Below are 22,879 nucleotides of genomic sequence, written 5' to 3' on the forward strand. Positions count from 1 at the left end.
ACCTCCAGGACCGATATAAAAAGTAGTGGGGAGATAGGACACCCCTGACGTGTCCCTTTTTCAATCTTGAACTCTTCTGTAACCACATTGTTTACAATTAGTTTTGCTTTCTGTTCAGAGTATATTGCACCTATACCATTTTCAAACCCTTGGCCTACCCCCATCCCCCGGAGGTTCTTCAGCATGAAACTCCAAGATATATTGTCAAATAAACTCAGCTGTCTTACCTCAGACAGTTCCGACATCAGGGAGTCTGTGATCTGGGTTGCCTCTTGCATGAATTTGAGAAGGATGTCGGTAAGTCAAAGGATGTCCACATGATTAGATCCTGCCCCATAAGCGGGGAAGAGGGCTCTGCCTACCGTCTCCCCATTTGCAGCAACGTCTGACAGGTCTGACAGCTCCTTCTGTTCTCTCTTATTCCTCTGTCTCCCGGGGGGTAGATGTGGGACTACCCTGATTCCGGGAACAATGTACCCGACGAAACAGGATCCAGACATGTGCGGGCTTATCCAGGTGTATGCGCGGTGTCTGCACACCCAGAATAAGCCACTAAGGTAGGATTCCATCCTCCCAGAGGCAAAAGCTTGCAGTAGCATAGAGTCCATAGGCTGCGGCTTCCAATCAGGGGGATGTCCGACTACAGTAGCCCAGGCAATAGTGAGGTTTGGAAAAGTCTGGGAGCCAGTTATGTCGGCGACGGTGACTTGGCCGGTGGCTAGGATTTCCAAGTCAAAACTACATGTGCTGGATCCGATGAAGGTCCCTTCTCCGGTGAAGCTGCGGCAAAGGGGTCCTTTCGTGGGGCCGGTGAGATACAGAAGGTACCCCCCCGCCTTCCGTATCAGCCGTTTATGTGCACGTGACATTTATACGTTTTTCATTTTCTGTATTCACTAGATTGAGGAGCTATGATGTGTGCTGCATGAAAAAATACACCCAAATTTGTGATCTTTTGATCTACATGTGTGTATAAATAACTGCCTTCCATTTGGGATTTGTGTGAAGCTGGCATAGGAGGGCTTTTCCAAGTCCAGTTGAAATATATAAACCCCAAATTCAGTAAGTATTACAGGGAAAACATGGCTCCTAGAGAGCAGAGCCTATGCTGCTGCAGCACTAAACAGGGCAGTAACTGTGGTTTCCAGGTGCTGGATTCCCAACTCCCTTCATTCTTGACCACTGGCTATGTTGACAGGCTGATGGGAGTTGTAGTCCAACAACATCTGGAGGGCACCACATTGACTAGCCCTGGTATGGAAGAAGAACTCTTTTGCTACCATAATTCCTGCCTCTCATAACCAAAATGGGTGGGGTGAGGGAGGCTTGGTCAGAGAACTTGAAGCTATTGTTTTCAGCATCTTCTAGCCAATAATGTTGTGCTGGGTGGTTGTTTATGCAGTCAGTGACTCAGGCCAGTGACTTTCCAAATCATGACGCCACACGCACACCACTGGGAACTATGTCGGTAAACACAGCCTTCCCCAGAGATTGCAGCCTCATTCGTTTGGCTGAGTGGTTGCAGCTAAGGCAGGAGTAGCACACACTTGTTTCTGACTGATCTCTAAATGATCCAGACCAGCTGGATTCTTTCACGTGCCACACTGGGTCCATTTTGTATACCAACCAGTGGTTTTGTCATAAATTCAGTGGAAGCTAGTCCTTTTGGGTGCAACCTCAGCAACCTCAGTCTGTCCTTAGCCTACCTGCCTACTTACACCCAGCCCAGGGAGGGTAGGAATAGCTGTCAGCTTCCTCTTCTTTAGCATCAGTGTTGCTCAGCAGGAATGAATGTGGGAGCAAAACTAGATTCAATTAGCTCCACCTAACATTGACTCTAGCTCCACCTACTGTTGGGCTCCCAGCCTTCTGCCCTACCAGTCTCAATGAGCATTAGCCACCACTGCATATAGAGGTGTTCACTTTAACCACACATTTTTCAACATAGTGGTATAGTGACTGCAGTGCCAGACCTAGGATTGGGAAAACCCAGGCTGAGAACACATTGAATTCAGTTGCCAGTCAGTTTAGAGTGTGCCAAGTAACATGGCCAACAGCCTGACTTGGAGTACGGCTATGTTTGTACATGGGGAGCAGGTGAAAGAAGGTAAGGCCATTCGCTGGGGGTGTTGGCTACCTTCCAAGTCTCTCTGTAGGAAGCTGTCTAGTGTTTAGCTTCCCACATATTTTCAGCTCCCCACATTTCTCTCTCTCCCTGCCCCCTTTGCCCTGTTCACTTTGCAGAGCTCTGGGTGCTGTCAGTTGCATCAGGAAATGGTTGTGGGAGGAAATAGCTTACAGAGCTTTGTGGGGAACTAGAGTCACAGGAGTACTGAGAAGGGGCCCAGTCATAGACGCAGCTCCGTGTTTCTCATTATTCAGATGTGAAGTCAAGGGTGCAGTAGCAACTAACCTGAGATAAGGGTGCTGTTCTCGGACAGAAGGATGTCGGACCTCACTCTTTCCAAAGAGCTCCCTGATGTGAGCCAAGCTGCGGCTGACTTGCCAGATGCCTTTGATTTATCCCTGAATGATGATGCCAGCTCTCTGGGCTCCGACTCCGAGCTGAATGGGATGCCTCCATATCGCCAAGCTGATCGCTATGGCTTCATCGGGGGCAGTAGCCTCCAGAATGGGTAAGGCAGGCTTTCTGTTGCAAAGACCATGGGGAAAAGGGGGAGGAAGCTTTGGGAGAGGGTGAAGCAGCACTTTTTGGAAGATGACATTGAATACCTCTGCATGGTAGCAGTTTTCAAGATGGTGGGACACATTATTCCCCAGCATTATCATTTCTAGATCCTTTCTTGTTTGTAAAGGCAGGCACAGGTTTCTGGAATGTGATGAGCATCATCATTCTGAAGGATACTCTCATTCTCATCTGGGTCCACAGATCCCAGAATAATAATCCTTAATTTAATTAGCAAGAAATGTGATTTAAAACCAAGGAGAAGAAACATATAATTATTGCTTCCAGTTTTGTTTAGGTAGCTCTAAAACACATATTGATAACTGTGAAATGAAAAAGAAGAAGAAGAATGGATCAGGGAATGTGATCCACTCTCATATTTAATTTAAGTGAATTGTGGCTATTTGGGAGACTAGGAATGGGTTTTGTTTATGGAGAGGATGAAAAGGGGTCAAGATCCCTGGTACTTAGTTCTAAACCTTCCCTCATCTTTCCATTCCTAGTCTTCCTTCCCTTTTCTACAGAAAGAAATTCACAACACATAATAGATGATGATGACAATAATAATTACAACAACAATAATAAGCCACCCATCTGACTGGGTTGCTCCAGCCACTCTGGGCAGCTCCCAACAAAATATTAAAGACACAATAAACCTATAGTGTGGTCCCAGGTTTATTATGTAGGAACATGTGGCTCTCCAGATGCTGTTGACTCCAATCCTATTAGCCCCAACCAGCAGTGCCAATGGTTAGGGTTGGATTCCAGCAACATCTAGAGGGCCATAAGCTTCCTGTCCCTGATGTAGGAGGACAGAAATCTTGGCTCAGCTCAAACAATCCATAGAACTAGCAAAAATGCATCCAGTCAGATCAGTGGGGCTTCCCTAACCATTGTGACAGATGTGCTCTTCTCATCTGCATCTTTGTTAACTGGGAACATGGAGGCCTGTTTCCATATGTATATCTCATTTGCTGGAGCAGGACAGTGACTATTGCCTTGCCTAGGGAAACAGATAATTATCACAGATTCAAAATTTGATACCTGTTAACACTTCTACAGTTCAGCATATTTACATCAATAACGTATTGGCCAATTGTACAATTGGTGTCATCAATTCGTCTCATTATCTAGTTATTTCTTTATGAATTTTTCTTGTTATATAATTACATATGACCCTCCTGGCTCTCTCTGCTGCAGACATTGGTCATAGCCCAACATATTCAAAGTATTATATAACCCTGTATCACCCCAAATAATTTTTTTCCAAACTTTATTCAGCATTCTCTGTGTTATTTTGACCTTCCTTGGTGAAACTATACAAACTGCGACAAACTGGAGATGTACCTGCTTCATGTGTACTCTAATGGCAATCTTGAGGCAATCTGAAATCTCATTTCTTGCAAAACTCCCCTCTTGTCTTGAAATTGATAAGGTCTTATTCAGTAGTTAACTTATTCAAGGTTGAATTCTCCATAGGCCTAATGCTTAACAGGAAAACCCCAGGGGATGGTTGGAAAACTAAAGAATTCTGGGCACTGTAGATAGCTAAGGGGTCCTGGGAATTGTAACTCTGTGAAGGGTAAACTATAGTGCCCAGAATTCTTTGAGGGAAAGAATGTGCTTCGAATGTGCTTTAAATATATAATTTGTTTGCAGTCATATAGAAACAGGCCCATGTGTTGTTTTCTGCCTGGTCAGTTGCCTTCCTTAAATCCCCATCAAATCCCCATCTTTATTTTATTACAGTTACAGTATTTGCAATGGGGAAATGGCTGGAGTAGGTGAGGTTGATAGATGTTGTTGATTGGAATGGTATAATTTGAAAGAAGGACTTCTAAGATGTAGAGGGGATGCAGTCCATAGGCTTCATTTGTCAAGCTTCAATACTCCAGGAATATTTTCAGTGCAGGGTTAAAACTGCTTAGCAAAGTGGTTGCATGTATTGGAAAAGACAGGAAGTGGTGCAGGGGAAATTAAAAAGCAATCCAGACTGACTTTTTGCATAATGGAACTCAAGAGAAATTGACCCAATCATTGTTGCTTGCAGTCTAGAATTTAGGTAACTAGTAGAGAGTGGGGAGATCAAGTCTTGGTGGAAACAGATTGCCCACCTCCCTCCCTTACTTCTACATAGCTCACCCTTTAATGTTTGTCCCATTTTCTGTGGTTTACTTTTAGGTACACCACTTAGATACGTAAATGATTACGTGGTATACAAGTGGGATAAATAAATAAATGAAACAATGCAATGCAAAGTCGTCTCGGGAGCTCTCTGCAATATTACTCATGTATGCATATTAATACTAGATAGATTCTCTAGCTGGCTTGAAGTCCAACTTGTAACAGGGCTATAAAGACTGGGCTGGAATGAGCAATGGACCGAATGTTAAGATTTACTGTAAGGTAGAAGGGGAAGCCTCCATAGGAAAATGTCTCTGCCTACCTATGAACTAACACTTCCTATTATAGCAATCATGAGTGGCCACATCCTCTCACTGTGTCCATGACAACTTGTGCGCCATGACAACAGGGGTGGTTACAGTGGTTAGTGACAAGGTTTCTTCAGCTTGCCTGTGTGCAGGGCGTACTGCACAGGAGATTCAGAAGCCCTGCAAATCTACATGAGTTTGACACCTACACTGCAAATCTGCATCAACTGCATCAAATCTGATGCAACTTAATACAACTTTAGCTTTCATAACTTCCCCCAAGGATCATAGAAAACTGGAGTTTAGTGAGATGCTGAGACTTTCCTGTTAAAGATAAAAAGTTTTTCCCTTTTTCCTGGCCAATGTACAGTTTTCTTCCTGGGAAAGAGAGCATGAAAGTCAAATTTATTAAAAGGCTGCTTCTGACCATCTATTTATTGAACATTCATCCTGATTTGCCTGCACAAAGCTTACACGGAAGTTAGATAATATCCAGCCTTTATTTAACATTCTTTCTGATTTGTTTAGTTACAATGACAGTGATGCTTCATCCTGATTTGCTTGCAGGATGCTAACATGTCTTCCCGTTTTTCATTCCACAATTTTCAGTGCATTTCTCTGTCACTCAAGGAACATGACACATAAAAACAGGACTGTAAGGAGCCATGCTGTGTCTCTGGATCTACAAAACTGAATATTTCTCTAGAGGGGTAGGGGAGAAACCAAGTAGCCAACTCCCCAAACATATTTTAAGATTTAATCAGTGTTTACTTGCTCATTACATTATTTGTTTAGGGCTGCTCTGTATTTGCTTACTAATTACAGTTAGAACTTAAACCTATAGGGCAGAAAGTAGATCGGGATCAACTGGTAGATCTCTGGCTAATCTGCAGTAGATCAGCAAGAGCTGGCAACAATAGAAAAGCTTTCTACTTTCTGATTAGGCTTCTGAAAAAGAAAAGCAGAGGAAGGAAACAGGAATAGATTTTTGTGAAAAGGGACATGTGAAGTTGGTTCTACTACTACTCACAAGTTCCTAGGCTGAGCATGTGCTCAGAAACATCCTGCTTCTTAATTCTTAGCATATGCCTGCCTGCCTGAGTCACTATTTGGCACCGAGTTCCAGCTGATGGGCCTCAGGGTTCTAAGAGAAAAAACCAAAGTGGATCCCACAGACCTGAAGTACATGGGGCTGCCTTTGACTGTTTGGAAATCACAAACAGAGCAGAGCATGGTGGGTAGATCCCTAACTGGGACAAGAAGATGTGAATATATAGCACTGGCAGAGCCGTCTTTCCCATTGGTCTTAGTGGTTCGTTGTGCCAGGGCGCCGGCCTCTCAGGGGCGCCCAAACGAGTGGGGGAGCTGTGCGGCTTTGCCGGCAGCCTCCCCTTTCCCTGCACACCCGCCAGCTGCGCCCCGCCAACTATATGGCTGGCATGCGTGTGGCTTCCTTCCCAAGCCTCTGCATCTGCTAAAGACGGCCCTGCTTCCAGTCGTTGTCCTCTTCCTGCTTCCTGGCGAAAGGCGGTGTGCAGCCTTCCTGGGCTGCCTTCTCTGGCACCCCAACGCCGGAGAGCATGTCCGCCAGCACGTTTTCCTGCTTGATCGCTGCCACCAGGCCAGGGATCAGGGCAGTGGGGGAGGCAGAGGACATTTTCCACCACCCCCTCCCTTGTTTTGGAGTTGCCGGAGGGGGCGCTGGAGGGATCTTTGCACCACGGCGTCGGATATGCTTAAGACGGCCCTGAGCACTGGTTCTGACATTACTATGTTAGCTGCTGATTTGTTCCCAGGCTCAATTAAAAGTGCTGTTTTTTTGTGTGTGTTTTTTTGTGGTACGACAAGGTTAAAGCACACAAAGCTTTCAAAAACCATATTGTCAGGAGAGCACTGTTTAATGTTTGGAATAGATATAAGGATCTATTGGAAAATAAAACTCCAAGGTGGTTGTCACCAATGGAGGCTAAGGCTCAGAAAAAACTTAACATGGAGGCCAAATGGCCAAAATACTGGGAAATTTTGGAACAAGAAGGGGACAGACTGAAATTGCAGAGTTTTGAGAAATTGAAAGATAAAGTGCGAGATTGGCTTCATTATTACCAGATAATGGAGGTTTACAATTCGGACAAGAAAGTTGGTTTCCAGGTGGAAAAATCTAAATTGGAAACAGAATTGTTAGAATCCAAAACTAAGACTTTGTCAAAAATGTATAACTTGCTGCTGAAATGGAATACCCAGGATGAGACGGTTAAATCTGTAATGATTAAGTGGGCACAAGACGTTGGACACAATATTATGTTTGCTGACTGGGAACAGTTGTGGACCACCGGGATTAAATTTACGGCATGTAATGCCTTAAGAGAGAATATTATGAAAATGATATATAGGTGGTACATGACCCCAGTCAAGCTTGCAAAAATCTATCATTTGCCCGATAACAAATGTTGGAAATGTAAGGAAAATGAAGGTACATTCTTTCACCTTTGGTGGACGTGCCCTAGGATTAAGGCTTTCTGGGAAATGATATATAATGAATTGAAAAAGGTATTTAAATATACCTTCTTGAAGAAACCAGAGGCCTTTCTCTTGGGCATGGCCGGCCAAGTGGTGCCAAAGAAGGACAGAACTTTTTTTATGTATGCTACAACAGCAGCAAGAATACTCATCGCAAAGTATTGGAAGACGCAAGATCTACCCACTCTGGAAGAATGGCAGATGAAACTGATTGACTGTATGGGATTGGCAGAAATGACGAGCAGAATCCGTGACCAGGGAGAAGAGTCGGCAGAAGAAGATTGGAAAAAATTTAAGGACTATTTACAGAAATATTGTAAAATTAAGGAATGCTGAATGATGTTGGATTGAAATTGAGTGGTTTCTAGCTGTAATGATATAAAGGAACATGGATGAAAAAAAGGGTTTGGATAGAAAATAAGGTGATATTATAAGCTGTAATGCTTTAAGTTAAGGATTTGCTGAACAAAGAATTTAAAAGGGAATACAAGAAGGGGAGGTATGAGGAGGTCAGAGAAATATGTTACTGAAAAGATTGTATTATGAACTGTATGTCTTTTTTAATTTTTTTGTTTGTTTTTTGTTTGTATAAAAAATTGAAAATCTTAATAAATATCTTTTTTTAAAAAAAAAAGTGCTGTTTTTTTTACTTTCAAGGTCTTATATCGCTCAGGACCGCTAAATCCATAGGAAGCTGCCCAGAACCCAAGATCATCAACATCCTGAGGCCTGTCTCTGTGGGTGGCAATGACTGTGCTTTTTCTGAAGTAGCTCCCTGTAGTAGTGGCCATTTTTGCATTTGCACCTCAAAGGAAAGTGGTTCTGAGGTGGATCTGAAGGAATGACAACTTGCCTCATTTTTACATTAGTATTATTTAATTCGTTTGTTGCCTAATACATAGCAGCCTCTAGATGAATTGCAAATAATTTTAAAATGCACTAAAAAAAATTATAAGCAGCCCTCAATAAATTAAACATTGTAAGATTGGCTAGGTGCATCTAATGAGACATGATGGATGCGTTAAAAAAGAAAGTGGCCAATAAGTGAGGGAAGAGGAAGATGTCTTTAGCCTTGTTCTTGTTTCTCCCACATATAGCCTAGGGCAGCCCACAGTTGAGCTCATCCGGCACCGTGAGACCAAGTGGCTGGAGATGACAAGTCATTGGGAGAAAACCATGGCCCGGCGTTACAGAAAGGTAAGAGGAAATTGGAGATAATTTGCTTTGTTGTTGATACTGCTATCCTCTTTAAATGGAGCATTTGATGAGTCCCATTAAGATCAGAAAATAACGTTCACAAGGAGTTTCTCTCACTGACTCATAGACAAAGAACAACAGCCCATATTCTGCCTACACAATGAGAATTTGCTCCACATTTTTGGAGATATGCTCCTCCCCTAGCAAGGGTATTCACCAGCATTTTTAAATCCACCCTCCCTGATCTTCCTCCAAATACTAGCACAGTGAGAAGAGATCATGGCAGAACTATGGTTCAAGCTTGGTGGAAGTTGTAGTCTAGCAACATCTGGAGGACCATAGGTTAACCATTCCTGTTTAGGGAAAGAGTGCAACCCCATTCAGACCAGGTTGAATACCACCTCCTCTGATTGATAAACCACATATCCACAGTACCTCCATCTTGTCAAGGAGATTGAGGTTTAGTTTATTGATCTCCTAACATATACATATATATATATACATATATATATATATATATATATATATATATATATATATATATATATTTACTGATTTCATTGTGGTTTATATTTTATTGTATATATTGTTGTACAGTACCATGTTATATGTTGTATGAAATGACAATATATACTCTCAAAATAAATGAATCCAATATATACTCTCAAAATAAATGATTCCAGTCCATTCCTGGTCCCAGACGCCAATCTAGCATTTCTGCAGCCTCAACAAAATGAAATGTAAAGGAGAAACAGAGCTGGAAATCATCATCAATCACATACCGATGACACCTTGCCCTAAATCTGCACTTCACCCTCATTCAGGGGTTTCATGTGGATGTTAAAAGGCATGGGAAACAAGATGGACACCTGCCAGCTATCTCTGGCCCCAGCCTTGACTGGCTCTATGATGGGCCTACATTTGGGTCCACCTTATGATGGAGCATTGTACAGGATCACTGTTTTGCTGATGAGGTCTGTTGGCTCAGGTGAAGCTGCTATGCCGGAAGGGGATCCCTTCATCTTTACGTGTCCGCTGCTGGCCTCTGCTGTGTGGAGGACAAGCCAAAATGATGAGGAACCCCGGAAAGTACCAGGTGAGGTCACATCTTGTGCAGCTGTACTTGCACTCTGACATTCCTGTAGGTCTCTGCTTGCTGCAGTTTCTGCCATTACTCACCTCCTCATGCTCTTCTTCCATGTCCTCTCCCTGTAAACCCTTATTTCATTTCATGGTTCGTTGGGCAACCCATCACCTTGTTCTTACTGGCTGAGATTGCTGATTTGGATATTTTACATTATCATCTGGTGGCTGCCCAGACATAGTTATGGCTAGAGCAGTTCTCATAGCAAGTAAGGAATGCTGTGCAGTGCAGTATAATGCTACAAACAATTACCTTGGAGTAAGTCTCCTTTAAGATAATGGGATTTAAGTCAACATGCATAGGATTGGGCTGTTAAACTTGCTGTTCTTCATTCTGGCTGGAAGGAAACCTTGAGCTTGCCATTGTTTATTCCTTTGCATGTTTCCACTTATTTAATCAACTCATATACTGCCTTTCAGGGCAAAGCTTTCTCAAGGCAGCTCACAAACAATCTATGGAAAAACAATCTGAAACAATGTTTAAATACATCCCAAACAGCCCAATTACAAAACTAAAACAGCAGCAGATGAAAAGCCCAGCAATTTTGGTAAAATGTAGATTGAAACAACAACAAAAGTTATCTAGGTCTGTTTGCAGCTAAAAAAGTTGGAACCATATATACTTCCTTCAGGAATAGTCTGTGTCTGTGTGTCTGTGATCTCTCCTGAATCTTGTAACCCTTCTATCCAGGTCATTCTGAAAGTAGTTTGTTGTTGTAGGAGCTGCAGGAGATACCTGGTGATCCTCAATGGGTGGAGACCATCAGAAAGGACATTCATCGCCAGTTCCCTTTCCATGAGATGTTTCTGTCCCCTGAAGGGCCTGGGTAAGTGAAGGGCTAATAATGTGAACAGGAGAGGCAGATTAATTTCTGAATAGACTACCATAGGGTTTAAAAGGTGTGAAGTTGAATGGAGGGTCTTTCAGCAAGTCAAGTTTCCTGAATGCAGCGTAAGAAACACTTTTAAAATAAAATGTAAACATGCTTCTTCTGTAAGCCATATGAAAGTGAAAGAAGGCTAGGCTGGCTGTGCTTCTTCATTTAATGTGGAGGTTTCATGGAATCTTGCTGTAGAACTTGAACAGGGGAGCACACATCCAAACTTTAAATGAAAACAAAACTGGACAAATACTAGTAAATGGGCTTCTGACACTCATTACCACAACAAAACAGTTTTGGTGTTCCTTTTCCTTTTATATTTAAGCAGAATTCTTGAGCGGGTGTACTCTACCATTCTCCAGTAGCCTAGGTGCAGACATGGGGTTGTTCACACTCAAGTGAATTTCTCCTTGTGCAATGGGACATTCTTACCGCTTTGGTCCCTCTGTGCACTCCCTAAATCTGTTCTAGGGCTGCTTTGAACCCTTCAGAGCAGATCTGGAGATGGCCGGGGGAGGCGGAATTCCTTTGTACTTAGTGGTCATCCTTGTGCGCACATGCAACTATTTTGTTGAACACTGCCCACAATCTCCCTGTTTGAGAAAGGAACCATAGTTCAGCGGCAGAGTATCTCTTGGCATCTCCAGTTAAAAAGCATTAGGTAGCAGGTGATAGAAAAGATATTTGCTTGGGAACCAGGAGAACTGCCTGTCAAAGTGGACAATACTGGGCTAGATGGGCAAGCAGCCTGATGTGATGCATGGCAGCTTACTATGTTCCTATTACAGTTTCATTTCCCTGGCTTTGATAGCAGGGAAGTGAAATGTGCAAATTTCCAAGCCTGAAGTTCTAGCACATGTTGTGAGTTACAGGAGATCCTCACAAAGGAAAGCAAACCTGTGCCTGGAGGCAGGGGCAGAGGAAGGGGTGTGCAGTGGGTGTGGCTGGCCCTGGGTGTCACCACTGGGGGTGACAAAATGCCGGGCAGCACTCACCGTGGGGCCTGCAGCGTGCCCAAGCCATGCATCTCGCCTGGGAGAGACGCGGTGGCTTGGGCATGCGCAGGCTCCGCGCTGCCCAAACAGTCCACCTGCTGTCTCCCCCCAGCTGTAGGGCAACAGAGTGGGAGGAGACAGGCAGACTCTGGAGGCCCCATGGTGCGCCCCGCCCCAGGCGCCCAAGCAGCTTCCTCCACCACTGGCTGGTGCACACTTTACACACACAGTCTTGTGAATGAGGACTCTGTCCGTGAGATCACAACCTGGAAGGCCTTGCCAACAGCAGCCAAGTTGCCTAAGTTCCCTCCAGAGACAAAACAGCAAATTGTATCTGTATTGCCTTTTTAAACGTGGCTGCAAAAGACACACTCTTATGCCATTAATATTAATGGAGACACACAAGAGGGAATCGTCACCATGCTGATGCCCTGCTTGTGAGTTTTCAGGGGCGTCTGGCGGACCTGCGGCAGAGACAGTAGGCTGGAGGAGACGAACATGAATTAGCAGCAAGGCAGTCCTGATGTTCGTAATGGACATTTATTTACTTGCAGGCAGCCGGGGAAGGTGGGTTGCACTCGAGAGCACATCCAGCGCAATTTGAATCTCCCAGAAACCTTGAAGACAGAACACAAACAAATATCAAAATCATTTGATCATTAGAGTATAATTATTTCAGCCACAGTTAAATACTTGCACACAATCTATCACCCTGTAGCTGCGGGGCAGGGAAGCTGATGCCCTCCAGATGTTGTTGGGCGACAACTCCCACTATATGACCCTTGACCCTAGCCATGCTGGCTGGGGCTGGTGAGTTTTGAAAGTCAAACAACATATGGATGGCCACAGATTCCCTGTCAGGCTAACAGTGCAATCCTATACATGTCTACACAGAAGCAAGCCTCACTGAGTCCAAATAGGATTTCAGCCTCAGAGTACCTAATCTGTACTGCACTGCTATCTGTGCTAGCATACAGTTACAGAAAGGTAGCCGTGTTGGTCTGCCATAGTCAAAACAAAAAATTTTTTTCCTTCCAGTAGCACCTTAAAGACCAACTAAGTTAGTTCTTGCATGCACACGAAAGCTCATACCAAGAACTAACTTAGTTGGTCTTTAAGGTGCTACTGGAAAGAAAAAATTTTTTTGTTTTGTGCTAGCATAGCGCTCTCTCTCTCTCTCTCTCTCTCTCTCTCTCTCTCTCTCCCTCTCCTCCTCACAGGTAACATGAACTTGTTTCCTTTTGGATATATTGGCATGTGATCAGAGGCAGGGGGAAGGCTGCATATGGGAAGCCCTGTTTTATTGTCTTCTGAAACAGACTGAAGCTTTCTATGAAGTACAGGTTGCTATTTCCGCTTGGAACAAGGGGACCGTGTGATGCTATAGTAACCAACCCAAGGGAGCCCTGCTTCTCTTTTTGTTTCATTTCCTCTAGGGGGAGCCAAAGAGCCTTTATTCCTACATGCAGCTGACATAGTTCAACCCATACCTAGTTCGAACTTCTTTTTATTTTTATTTTTTTGTTTCCTCTTTGTTTTTTGTTTCCTCTTGTCATTTTAGCTACCTTGTTTCATCATTATCATTTTAGTACTATCTAATGTACTAAGACTGGGTTCTTTTTCTCTGATGCTGCTGGCATAGAAAACTGCTTTAACCCAAGACAGATTCTTTGCCCCATCTAGCCCAGTGATTGTCTAGTCTGACTGTTGTGACAACAGAAGGACCCAGCTCTTGTGGAGGAATCTAAGGAGTCATCCAAAATAGTTTTTTCGGACCTGGGACCCACCTTTAACCCAGACATGCATTTGGGAACCCATTTCTTCTTCTTATTTTTGCTATATATTTCCCTGGTGGCAGTGCTGCTGTTCTGACCCACCTCAGTTCAGGCTGGAACTCAGTAGTGGGTCCTGACCCAGCTCCCTTTGAAGACCAGTGATCCAAAACACTCTTCCTGCATTGCCAGAATGCGGCCAAACAGACAGTGTGCATGCCCTGGGACTATAATAAACAAATCAGTAATCCAGATTCTGCACACAGAACATCAGCTATATATGCATACACTTATTTCCTTTTCATAATTATTTTAGGCTTTAGTTTTTCAAACAAATTGGAATGAGCTAGCAAGGATTGGGATGGAAGAGATTAGAAAACAAAGGCAGAGGGACAAAATAATAGTAGCTGCAGCAGAAGGAGAGGAGTGGGGGGAACCACTTTTAAAAGCCATGAAAAACAAGGAGGAAATAGAGCAGGAAGGAAGGAACATTGATGGGGTGGATGAACGGGGTAGCTTCAATAGCTGTTGGTGTATACATGAAATGAGGTCAAGCCATGGATTGTACTATTTCACTGACCACTTGGAAGAGAAGTTTAACGCTGCATTTGTTTTCTCATTTTCCTCCTTCCCCCCTCTCCTCCACAAGCATGAGAGCTGGCAATTGACGGTTGCTTGTGCCTAAATGACATTCTTTAGGATGCCCAATTCCAAGGCAGCTGACTCTGTTTATTCATTTATTTATTGGCAATATTTATAAGCTATTTAATATTCAAATGTCTAAAGCAGTTTGTACACATAGGGCTGTATCCAAAGGAGGGCTGAGTAATGTGTCTCATCAGTGCAAGTGATTCCCCCCTCCTACCCCATGTATTTCCTAAATCTGTTCTAGGGGTTCCCCCAACCCTCCAGAGCAGATTTGGGGAGAGTGGAGGTGAGAAAGCCCTGCTGTGCTACTGGAAGTCCTTGCATGGGCTTCCACTAACAGGACCAGTTCATTGAATCTGGCCTGTGGTCTAATGTAGGACAACAGGAGAGTAGAGCAGGTTTGCTTTTTCTGGCTAGATTGGATGGGTGTAACTAAATGTAAGGCTGTGTCTATGAATTCCAGGCTTCTTTCTAAGCCTCTGTTCCCTTACAGGCAGCAAGGACTCCTGCAGCTACTAAAAGCCTACACTGTATATCGGCCCCAGGAGGGTTACTGTCAGGCCCAGGGACCTCTGGGTGCTCTGCTGCTCATGCACATGCCTGCAGAGGTGAGTCTCATGCCAAGCTACACATGCTGTCTGACTTTTTCTGACCCAAAACAAAGCTTGTGCGTCTTCTAGGGCATGCTCTCACCCCAAAACAGCACTGGGGGTGGGTGGGCGAGTGCAGCATGAGAGCACGCAAGATCACAACACCCAAGATATTGCACAAAAAGAATGGGATGTCTGGGATTTTCCATGGCACTTGGAGGGGATGCCCTTTGTTCCTATTGTTATCATGATTCCTTCCTCTTCTTTATTAGCATCATTTCTCTCATTCTTCCCATCACACTCCTTTCCCTTCCCTCCTGCCTCCACCCCCACCCCGCCGCAGTTCCCATTTGCCTGAAAGTTTCACTAATTCAGCCTACTTGTCCTTTCCAGCAAGCCTTCTGGTGCCTGGTGCAGATCTGCGACTGCTACCTGCCTGGCTACTACAGCCCCAAGATGGTAATAGACTGGGGGAAGGAGGAGAGTCCTCCCTGGGGCAACAGGAAGTGGGCAGTTGTGATGCTGAGTCAGGGACATTTCCCACTGAGGGCAGAGCTGTGTAGAAACTTATCTTCTGAGAGCAGTTGTCAGATAATTTGGGGGAGGGGGGAGGTGCTGTTGGACTACAACTGCCATCAGCACCACCGAACATGGCCACTTGTGAGGAGTCCAGCAACATCTGAAGGACACCAGGTTGAGGAAGATTGGTCTAGGATTATTGTGGATGTGGGCTGACTTGGTTGGGGAGAGAAAGGTCTGATTTGTAGGGCCTCCATCTCAAGTACTAGTAAGGCCGCCACCATTTTGAAGATATGGCGTTTGCACGTTTGAATAGCTGAATAAAAGACAGGGATTCAAGAGCTGCAGCTTTCAACAGCGATGACTGTGAGAGAACCTTCAGCAGTTGCTTTTTGGCCTGTCCCACAGCTGCTGAGGTGCAAGAGTTCTGCCAGATAAAATGGGCAGCATAGACTCCGGAAACAGTTTCTGGCAAATTAGAAAGAGCCATTCATTTTGAAAGATGTGAAAGGTGGAGTTTGTGGGTCATGGCGGGATGAAGTCCTTCGGGACAGTATCTGACCAACCATATATTTAACCACGACATTTTCTCTCCCTTCTCCTGCAGGAAGCGCTGTTGCTGGACAGCGAAGTGTTTGTTGCCCTTCTGCGCCGGGTGTGCCCCAAGGCGCTTAAGCACTTGCAGAAGCATGGCGTGGGCCCTCTGCTCTACATGCCAGAGTGGTTTCTGTGCCTCTTTACCCGCAGCCTGCCCTTTCCCACAGTGCTGAGGGTGTGGGATGCCTTTCTCAGTGAGGGTGAGTGGCTGTCATGGACTTAAGGAACTGTGGGCCTATTCAAAGGGTGGAGGAGGAGAGAATCTGTGGGCGAAACATCACAAGGCCTCAATGGAGTGGTTAGAGTTGGCAGAGGCCTAGGTGAGGAATGTTTGTTTTGGAGCATAGAAACATAGGAACCTGCCTTTTACTGAGTCAGGTCATTCGTCCATCTAGCTCAGTTTTGCCTCCAATGGCTGGCAATGGCCCTTCAGGGTTTCATACAGATGTCTCTCCCCAGCCCTACCTGGAGATGCCAGGGATTGAACTTGGGACCCTCTGTGTACAAGGCGGGTTGTCTACCTCTAAGCTATGTGTTACACCAAAGGTCCCACCTCTAGCTGAAAAGGTCAGGAGCTGATGATGTGGAAGGTGTTCTCTGACCCAAGACTCTGCCAAGAAGAAAAGACATTTCTGAGACAGATAAGTAGCCTGGCCTAGTATAAGGGAGTTTCTGACCATATCTGAGTGCCCTAAACTCTGCCCCGATTTTTCTTCTGCAGGGATCAAGGTGCTGTTTCGTGTGGGGATGCTGTTGATCCGCTTAGCCCTGGGCTCCTCAGAGAAACTACGTGACTGCGCAGGGGTGGTGGAGACCCTGGAGAAGCTGCGCAGTATCCCAGCTCACCTCCTGCAAGAAGACACATTCATGGCTGAGGTAGAAACTACTGGAGCTCCTCTTCCTGGGACTTTTACCCAGTCTACTGAATTGCCAGCAGCAGCAGCAACAGGAGACCATCTTACACCTGGGGTCGGGGACCTGGGGTCCTTCAGATGTTGTTAGACTCCAACTCCCATTAACGCCCCTGCCCTGTCAGCATGGCCAATGGCCAGGGGTGATGAGAGCTGTTGTCCAGCAACAACAGGAGAGCCCCAGATTCCTTATCCCTGCCCTACATTTAAATTACCTGCAGCTCCCTTTCTTGTTTCTTTCTGCATCAGATATAGCAGGCTCCCTCTGTGTGTGTTAGGATTGCCAAAAAACCTGCCTCATGCCTTTCACAGAATCGTGATGTGCAAAAATAAGCAGGCAAAGCTTTTCATGACATAGAATCATTGAATTGTAGAGCTGGAAGACATGAAGAAGTGTGTTCACCTGTTCATGTCTGCAGGTCCTGCCTAGGAGCAAGAGGTGATTAAGAAAATTGGCAGCCCCGGTGAGGGTGATCATGGGGAGGAGATAATTGTCAAGCTTCAGTTAAACTTTCATCTAGGCACCCCTCAACTGCATAGTTCATGGGACGATTGCCCTGTAGCTTATATGCTCACACCTTTTGAGTCCCCTTCCAACTCTGTGATCCTATGACAGGGAGCCATGGCCAAGCCTGGCTGCAAGATGAACATGCTACATGTGCTTGTGAATGTGTTTGCCATGCTCCCAAATTTTATTTTTATGTGTATGGTTACCTATAAAAACAACAGAATAATGGGGAAAGGGCTGTCTGAAAACAACCTTTCAGGAAAAAGAAAGCCAAGCTTTCTTGGGGCCAACACCAGCTGAACACATTGCCTCAAGCAGATCTGCTCACAACAACTAGTCTGTGTACAAACACACACACACACACACACACACATACACGTGTCAGCTGCCAGATCTGCTTGGCTCTGCTGTCTCAGACTGGGCAGCCTCTATCCAACAAGCTTTCAGTTTATTGGCTGCTATTCTTCTGCTTCTCCCTTCCTCGCTTTCTATCTGTTGATAGATTCCTAACATTATGACAGCCATTCCAGATTGCCTTCTTGGGAGCCCCCTTTCCTTAGGCAGCAGGCCCCAAATCCCAAGTTACAGGTTTGAGGCCTCGGATCCTAAAAGCTTTCCTTGTATCTGGCAGGTACATGACGTGCCCATCTCAGACCGTGATCTGGAACGTGAATGCAGAGCCCAACTGAAGAAGCTGCGCGCATCTCGGCCTGACTTCCAGTACAGCCCAGAACTTCGGTTGTCTGGCTCAAAGGCCATCTTTGATGCACAGCAGCTGGAGTATGCACGGAACGACGAGGAGGATCCTGGAAGCCGCACCCATACATTTACCATCCCCCAGATCACAGTTGATCCTCCTCCTCCATCCCCCAATGAGAAGAAGAAGCTGGAGAAGGCCTCTGAAGCACCAGGCCAGAAGAAAATGAAGACGAGAAAGAAGCCGGACACACGAGGGAAGACCTTTCACTTCATGCCACGTCCCACCAGCAGAACAGAGGGAAGGCTGGAGCCAGACGTTGTAGGAAGGAAGTCTTCCTTCTATGTAGATACATGATTCTGAACGTGGTTCTGAAGAGGTTCTGAACAGAGCTAGGCCTCTGCAGAGGAAACAAAATTCAAGCCTCTATCACGGCCCTGGTTTCATTGTGCATGTGATCATCTGTAGCACATGATGCCTTGAAGCCTGTGCTCAGTTTTTAAAAAGAAAGACTCAAAACTTCCTCATTCAGGAGCCCTGCTCCTTAAGCCCTGATGTGTGGCAGTGCATGGAGGGAGATTCCATTCTTCCTACCCTTGGCGGCAAACGTTTTACCTACAGATTTAGGAGGTGGGTATTATTTGGCTAAAAGGGGTAGGGGTTAGGGTAATGTGGATTTCATTGAGGGGGGCCCCTCTACCTTTCTCCTGGACTTATGGAAACTGGCACTCACCATATAGCTAATGATAAATCTATGCCAGGTGAGAGAACGGCACCTCATCAGTTCAGACCTCAAAATGATTGCAAAGCCACTATGTGACAAGAGGGTGTTAAAAGTCAATGGAAAACAGCAGCTGGGAAAACCAGGACTGCTGGAAACAAGAGCCAGGAATGCCAGCTATGGAAATGGTTTGGGACAATCATCATCTGCATTCTCAGGAACTGAGTGAGCAAATGGTGTTACTATCAGAGAAAAGGCCTGGTGTGCAAATGCATATACACACACATGTGTCATTCAGACTCATGCAGCCAGGTGGCCCCTGTTGCCAGTCAAGAGAAGAAGAGGAAGGTGGCAGTGTTATAACTAAAATAACACACACTATGTTTCCCCCAATCCTTAGTTTCTCATACTAATAAGATACACATCACTGCACACAAGGATTTCCCCACTCAAGCAGCAGGCATAAGAGCTAGCGGGGAGGGGAGGTTCTGGAAAACAGTGTCAAGTTTTATCAAGGCTAGCTCGCATCCAGAATGTAGCTTTAATAGAGTATCTCATTTTATTTTTAAAAAGATGTAGCCCCCAACAGCATGGGGGAAATTCTTTTAGTTCCTCCTGTGAGCAGTAGTACACACATGCCTGAATAATGACACCACAGGGGAGAAACTTGCCATGGCCTGGGCGATTCCATCACCCCACCCGCACCCCAGATAAATGTTATCGTCCTTGCTAGTGGTAACTAGTTTAGTCCCTTGTCAGATTATGTGGAGAGAGACAGCAGAGCACCTGCAGGGATGTCTTCTCAGCTAATCCCCTCCTCAACCTGGCCTGACACCTGCACCTGTTCGGCTCCCCCCAGCATTAGTGCTCAAACAGGATTAAGTCCACCCTGCAAATTGCACAAGGTTTGGAAGTCTCTCCCTATGACAAGGCATAGGCCTGAGAGTAGATGAATATACTGAGTGAGCCACAGTTGTGATCCGGTCCCAGGCCATTATGAGGCAAGGCTACAACACTGATGTCTTTTTGACATTTCAAGTCAAAACGGAAGCTGGCCAGCTTGTGCGAGTCTATACTTTTAAAAAAGATATATGAGTCCTCCTAACTCCTAGCTTTGGTCAAGCTATGGGGTGGGGCCAATTTGTATTTCTTGGTTTTCAGTCTGTCTCCCGTGTAGCGGTGGCAGGCTGTAAGCCTTCCAGCCAGGCCTCTGCCGTTGCGCACACATGCGTTTGCGCAAGGGTCCTTCCGAGTTACCCTAGTCACTCCCTGAATCTTAAGAAAATGAGGGAGGCGGGGGCACATTTATTTGGCCTGCACCAGAACCAGGGACAACCCCCAAACCAACTAGGGGACAGCTTGTCATAGTTTTTAGCACCTCTGTGGGTCCTGAATGCAGCTGTTGTCAAAGCAACATCTGTTCAGGGCTGCTCAGAGTCACCTGGCAACTTACTGTAACAATTTCGTGGTGGGTGCCAGCACCTATTTTTATTGAAAAAAGCACTGAGCAAGACCTTTTGGGGTTTTAATGCTGTGAGCCCCTCCATCTTAGGCTGAGGTTGTATAGATGTGTAAATAAACCATACTATATATCATTGAGACACCACAGTCTCCACTGTCCCCCATTCCAAGGAAACTGAACCCCTGAAATCTCACACCACTCGCAGGGTGGGGTGGGTGCAACAATACAACTGCTGGGACCTAGGAGCATAAGGCCAAAAGCAAATCACAGATGCAGGTTCCAGCAGGGATAACTGGAAATAGGTGTGGCAGTTATAGGGGGAGAGGCCAATCAGGAACTAGCTCAGAATCAGCTGACTTGCTTAGTGGAATGAGCAGGAATGGTTGGCAGAGCACGGTGCATGGAATGAATGTAGACAGTGAAACTTGGCTCATTATTTTATACTGAGTGACAAATCCAGAGGGGTAAAAGCCGTGTTGGTCTGTTGCAGCAAAAACAACAGTGACAAAACTTACTAATTGCCAGCCAGGGACATACGCAAGTTATTAAAATGGGACTATATAAATCGACCACAAGGTGTCTCTGTGTTGTGTAGAAATACAGCAAGTTGTGGTTTAATCGGGCAGGGATCTGTTTGATTTCAGTCTGTAGCTCTTTGCCTTACAAGGACTTTCTGCACCTTGCTGTGATCTCTATCCGCTCCTCTCCATTCTCAGTGGCGATGGCATGGCATTGTGCTGCCAAAGGAGAAATAGATAATTAGGATCCCAACTTGTCGCTCCCACTGTTGCCTATTGAGGAACCCATTTCAGCTGTGAGACAAACAGGTTTCAGGTTACATACAAGGAATGAGGCTCTCCTTTGAACAGTGAAGCGGATCATGGATTGACATGTGCAGAACTTTCTGCATGTTTACAGATGCCTTGTAATACAGCTCACAACATCTTAAACCATTTTTTAAAATTTTACTATTATTTTTGGTGGAAGGGAGAGAATAATCACCTGGTTGTCTGGAGTTCTACTCCACTATCTGTATAAGCTGATAAGAAGCAAAATCCTTTACCTAGAATACTGCCTCTAGTTCAGCTTACGCTTCTTCTAAGTTGTCCATCCTGACTTCTCAGGAATCCCAGAACTCTATGGAATACCAAATGAAAACTGCCACTGTGGTCTTAGTTGAAGAGATTGAAAAAGAGAGCCTTTTCACCCCACTGCAGTTCTGGGAGGTGGTGTGCTTTTTCTCCTCCCCAGGGGAAGGGTCGCAACACACAGGCCCAACTACAGATTTATAGACGCCTTCAGCCAAGTGCACCATGGTGGTGCCCCTTCTTAGTCAGAGCTCCCCACCCCAGCCATGGAATCACCTGGCAGTGGCGGCAGTGGACAGCCATTTAAATTCCCCACCCACCCCAAAATTTAGCATTGCCCCAGGGCATTGTGGGAAATTAAAATGGTCACCTGCAACTGCCAAGTAAGCCAATAGCCAGGTGCCCAGGGTGGGGGAAAGGACTGGTGAAATGTGCCAGTTTGGCAACTGCATGAAGGTGCTGGGTGCTGTCAGTAGGCCTGCATATGCGCGCACACGCGCGCACGCGCGCGCGCACACACACACAGTAGAGATGTTACTTTGAAAACTCTGGAAATACAGGTGTGTTTTATTTATTTTGTTACATTTATACTAGATGCGGAAAAGTTCAGGAAAGAAGAGTGCTCCACTCAAGTCCTGCTTGTGGGCTTCCCATAAGCATCTGGCCGGCCACTGTGACAACAGGACGTTGGACTAGATGGGCCATTATCCTGACCCAGAAGGGCTCTTCTTATGTTCTTATGGCCTGTGCTTTCTCCAAGGATCTCAGGGCAACGTACAGAATTTCACACACTCCTTCACACATACAACATATCCTTATAACAGCCCTATGATGTAGGCTAGACTGAGAAAGAGCTGCTGGCCCAAGGTCAACCGGTGAGATTTGTGGTAGAGTGGGGATCTGAACTTGGGAATCTCTAGCCCCACCGTCTAACTTCTGTCACCACGCTTGGTGATGAAAGCAGAACTTTCATTGTCCCTAATCACATGCATAATTTCAAGGGATGATGTGGCTATGTAAACTCCCAACTGGTGTAAGTAGGGAGTCAGGTGTCCTCAGAGTGGGCTGACTCAGCTGCTCTTCCCAACTGCCACAAATTCCTTGTGCAACCTTGGGGAGGTCACGTTCATGTCAATGAGCATCAGGTTAGAGCTTCGTCTGTTGAGTAGGGATAATCCCTTGCCTGAACGCCAGCTTGAAATGCTCTGCCACTCTGATGAGAGATGCTACACTTCAGCAATGATTGGGGGGTGGGGTGGACATTTTTAAAAATTTGAGAGCATTCCATACCATATTGCAATGACATAAATAAAGCGGGATCTGATTTAGCATGCTTACTTGACTTAGTAACCGAAACATTGGAAAGTGCAGCCATGTTAATTTTATATGCCTATTTATTTATTTGAAAATGTATAATCTGCTCTTTCATAAAATATAACAAGGCTCTTACACTTGAAACACGATAAGATCAGTCTATATGTATCTATAAAGCTTAGCTTAAAACAGCAACAAAAC

At 45.3% G+C, this 22,879-nt stretch overlaps 1 protein-coding gene across 1 annotated transcript; it reads left to right on the top strand.

Annotated features, from left to right (window-relative positions):
* Positions 1–853: 853 nt before the first annotated feature.
* TBC1D10C (TBC1 domain family member 10C) lies at positions 854–20,415 on the top strand. Its single transcript, XM_053399822.1, has 9 exons — positions 854–2,636; positions 8,733–8,832; positions 9,821–9,928; positions 10,696–10,802; positions 14,765–14,879; positions 15,255–15,320; positions 15,988–16,177; positions 16,699–16,853; positions 18,028–20,415. Exons 1-9 carry the CDS (start codon positions 2,446–2,448, stop codon positions 18,448–18,450), a joined length of 1,455 nt encoding a protein of 484 aa, XP_053255797.1. The 5' UTR covers positions 854–2,445; the 3' UTR covers positions 18,451–20,415.
* The last annotated feature ends 2,464 nt before the right edge of the window (positions 20,416–22,879 follow it).

This window comes from Podarcis raffonei, chromosome 1 (genome assembly GCF_027172205.1).
Source record: "Podarcis raffonei isolate rPodRaf1 chromosome 1, rPodRaf1.pri, whole genome shotgun sequence".
Taxonomy (NCBI): Eukaryota; Metazoa; Chordata; class Lepidosauria; order Squamata; family Lacertidae; genus Podarcis; species Podarcis raffonei.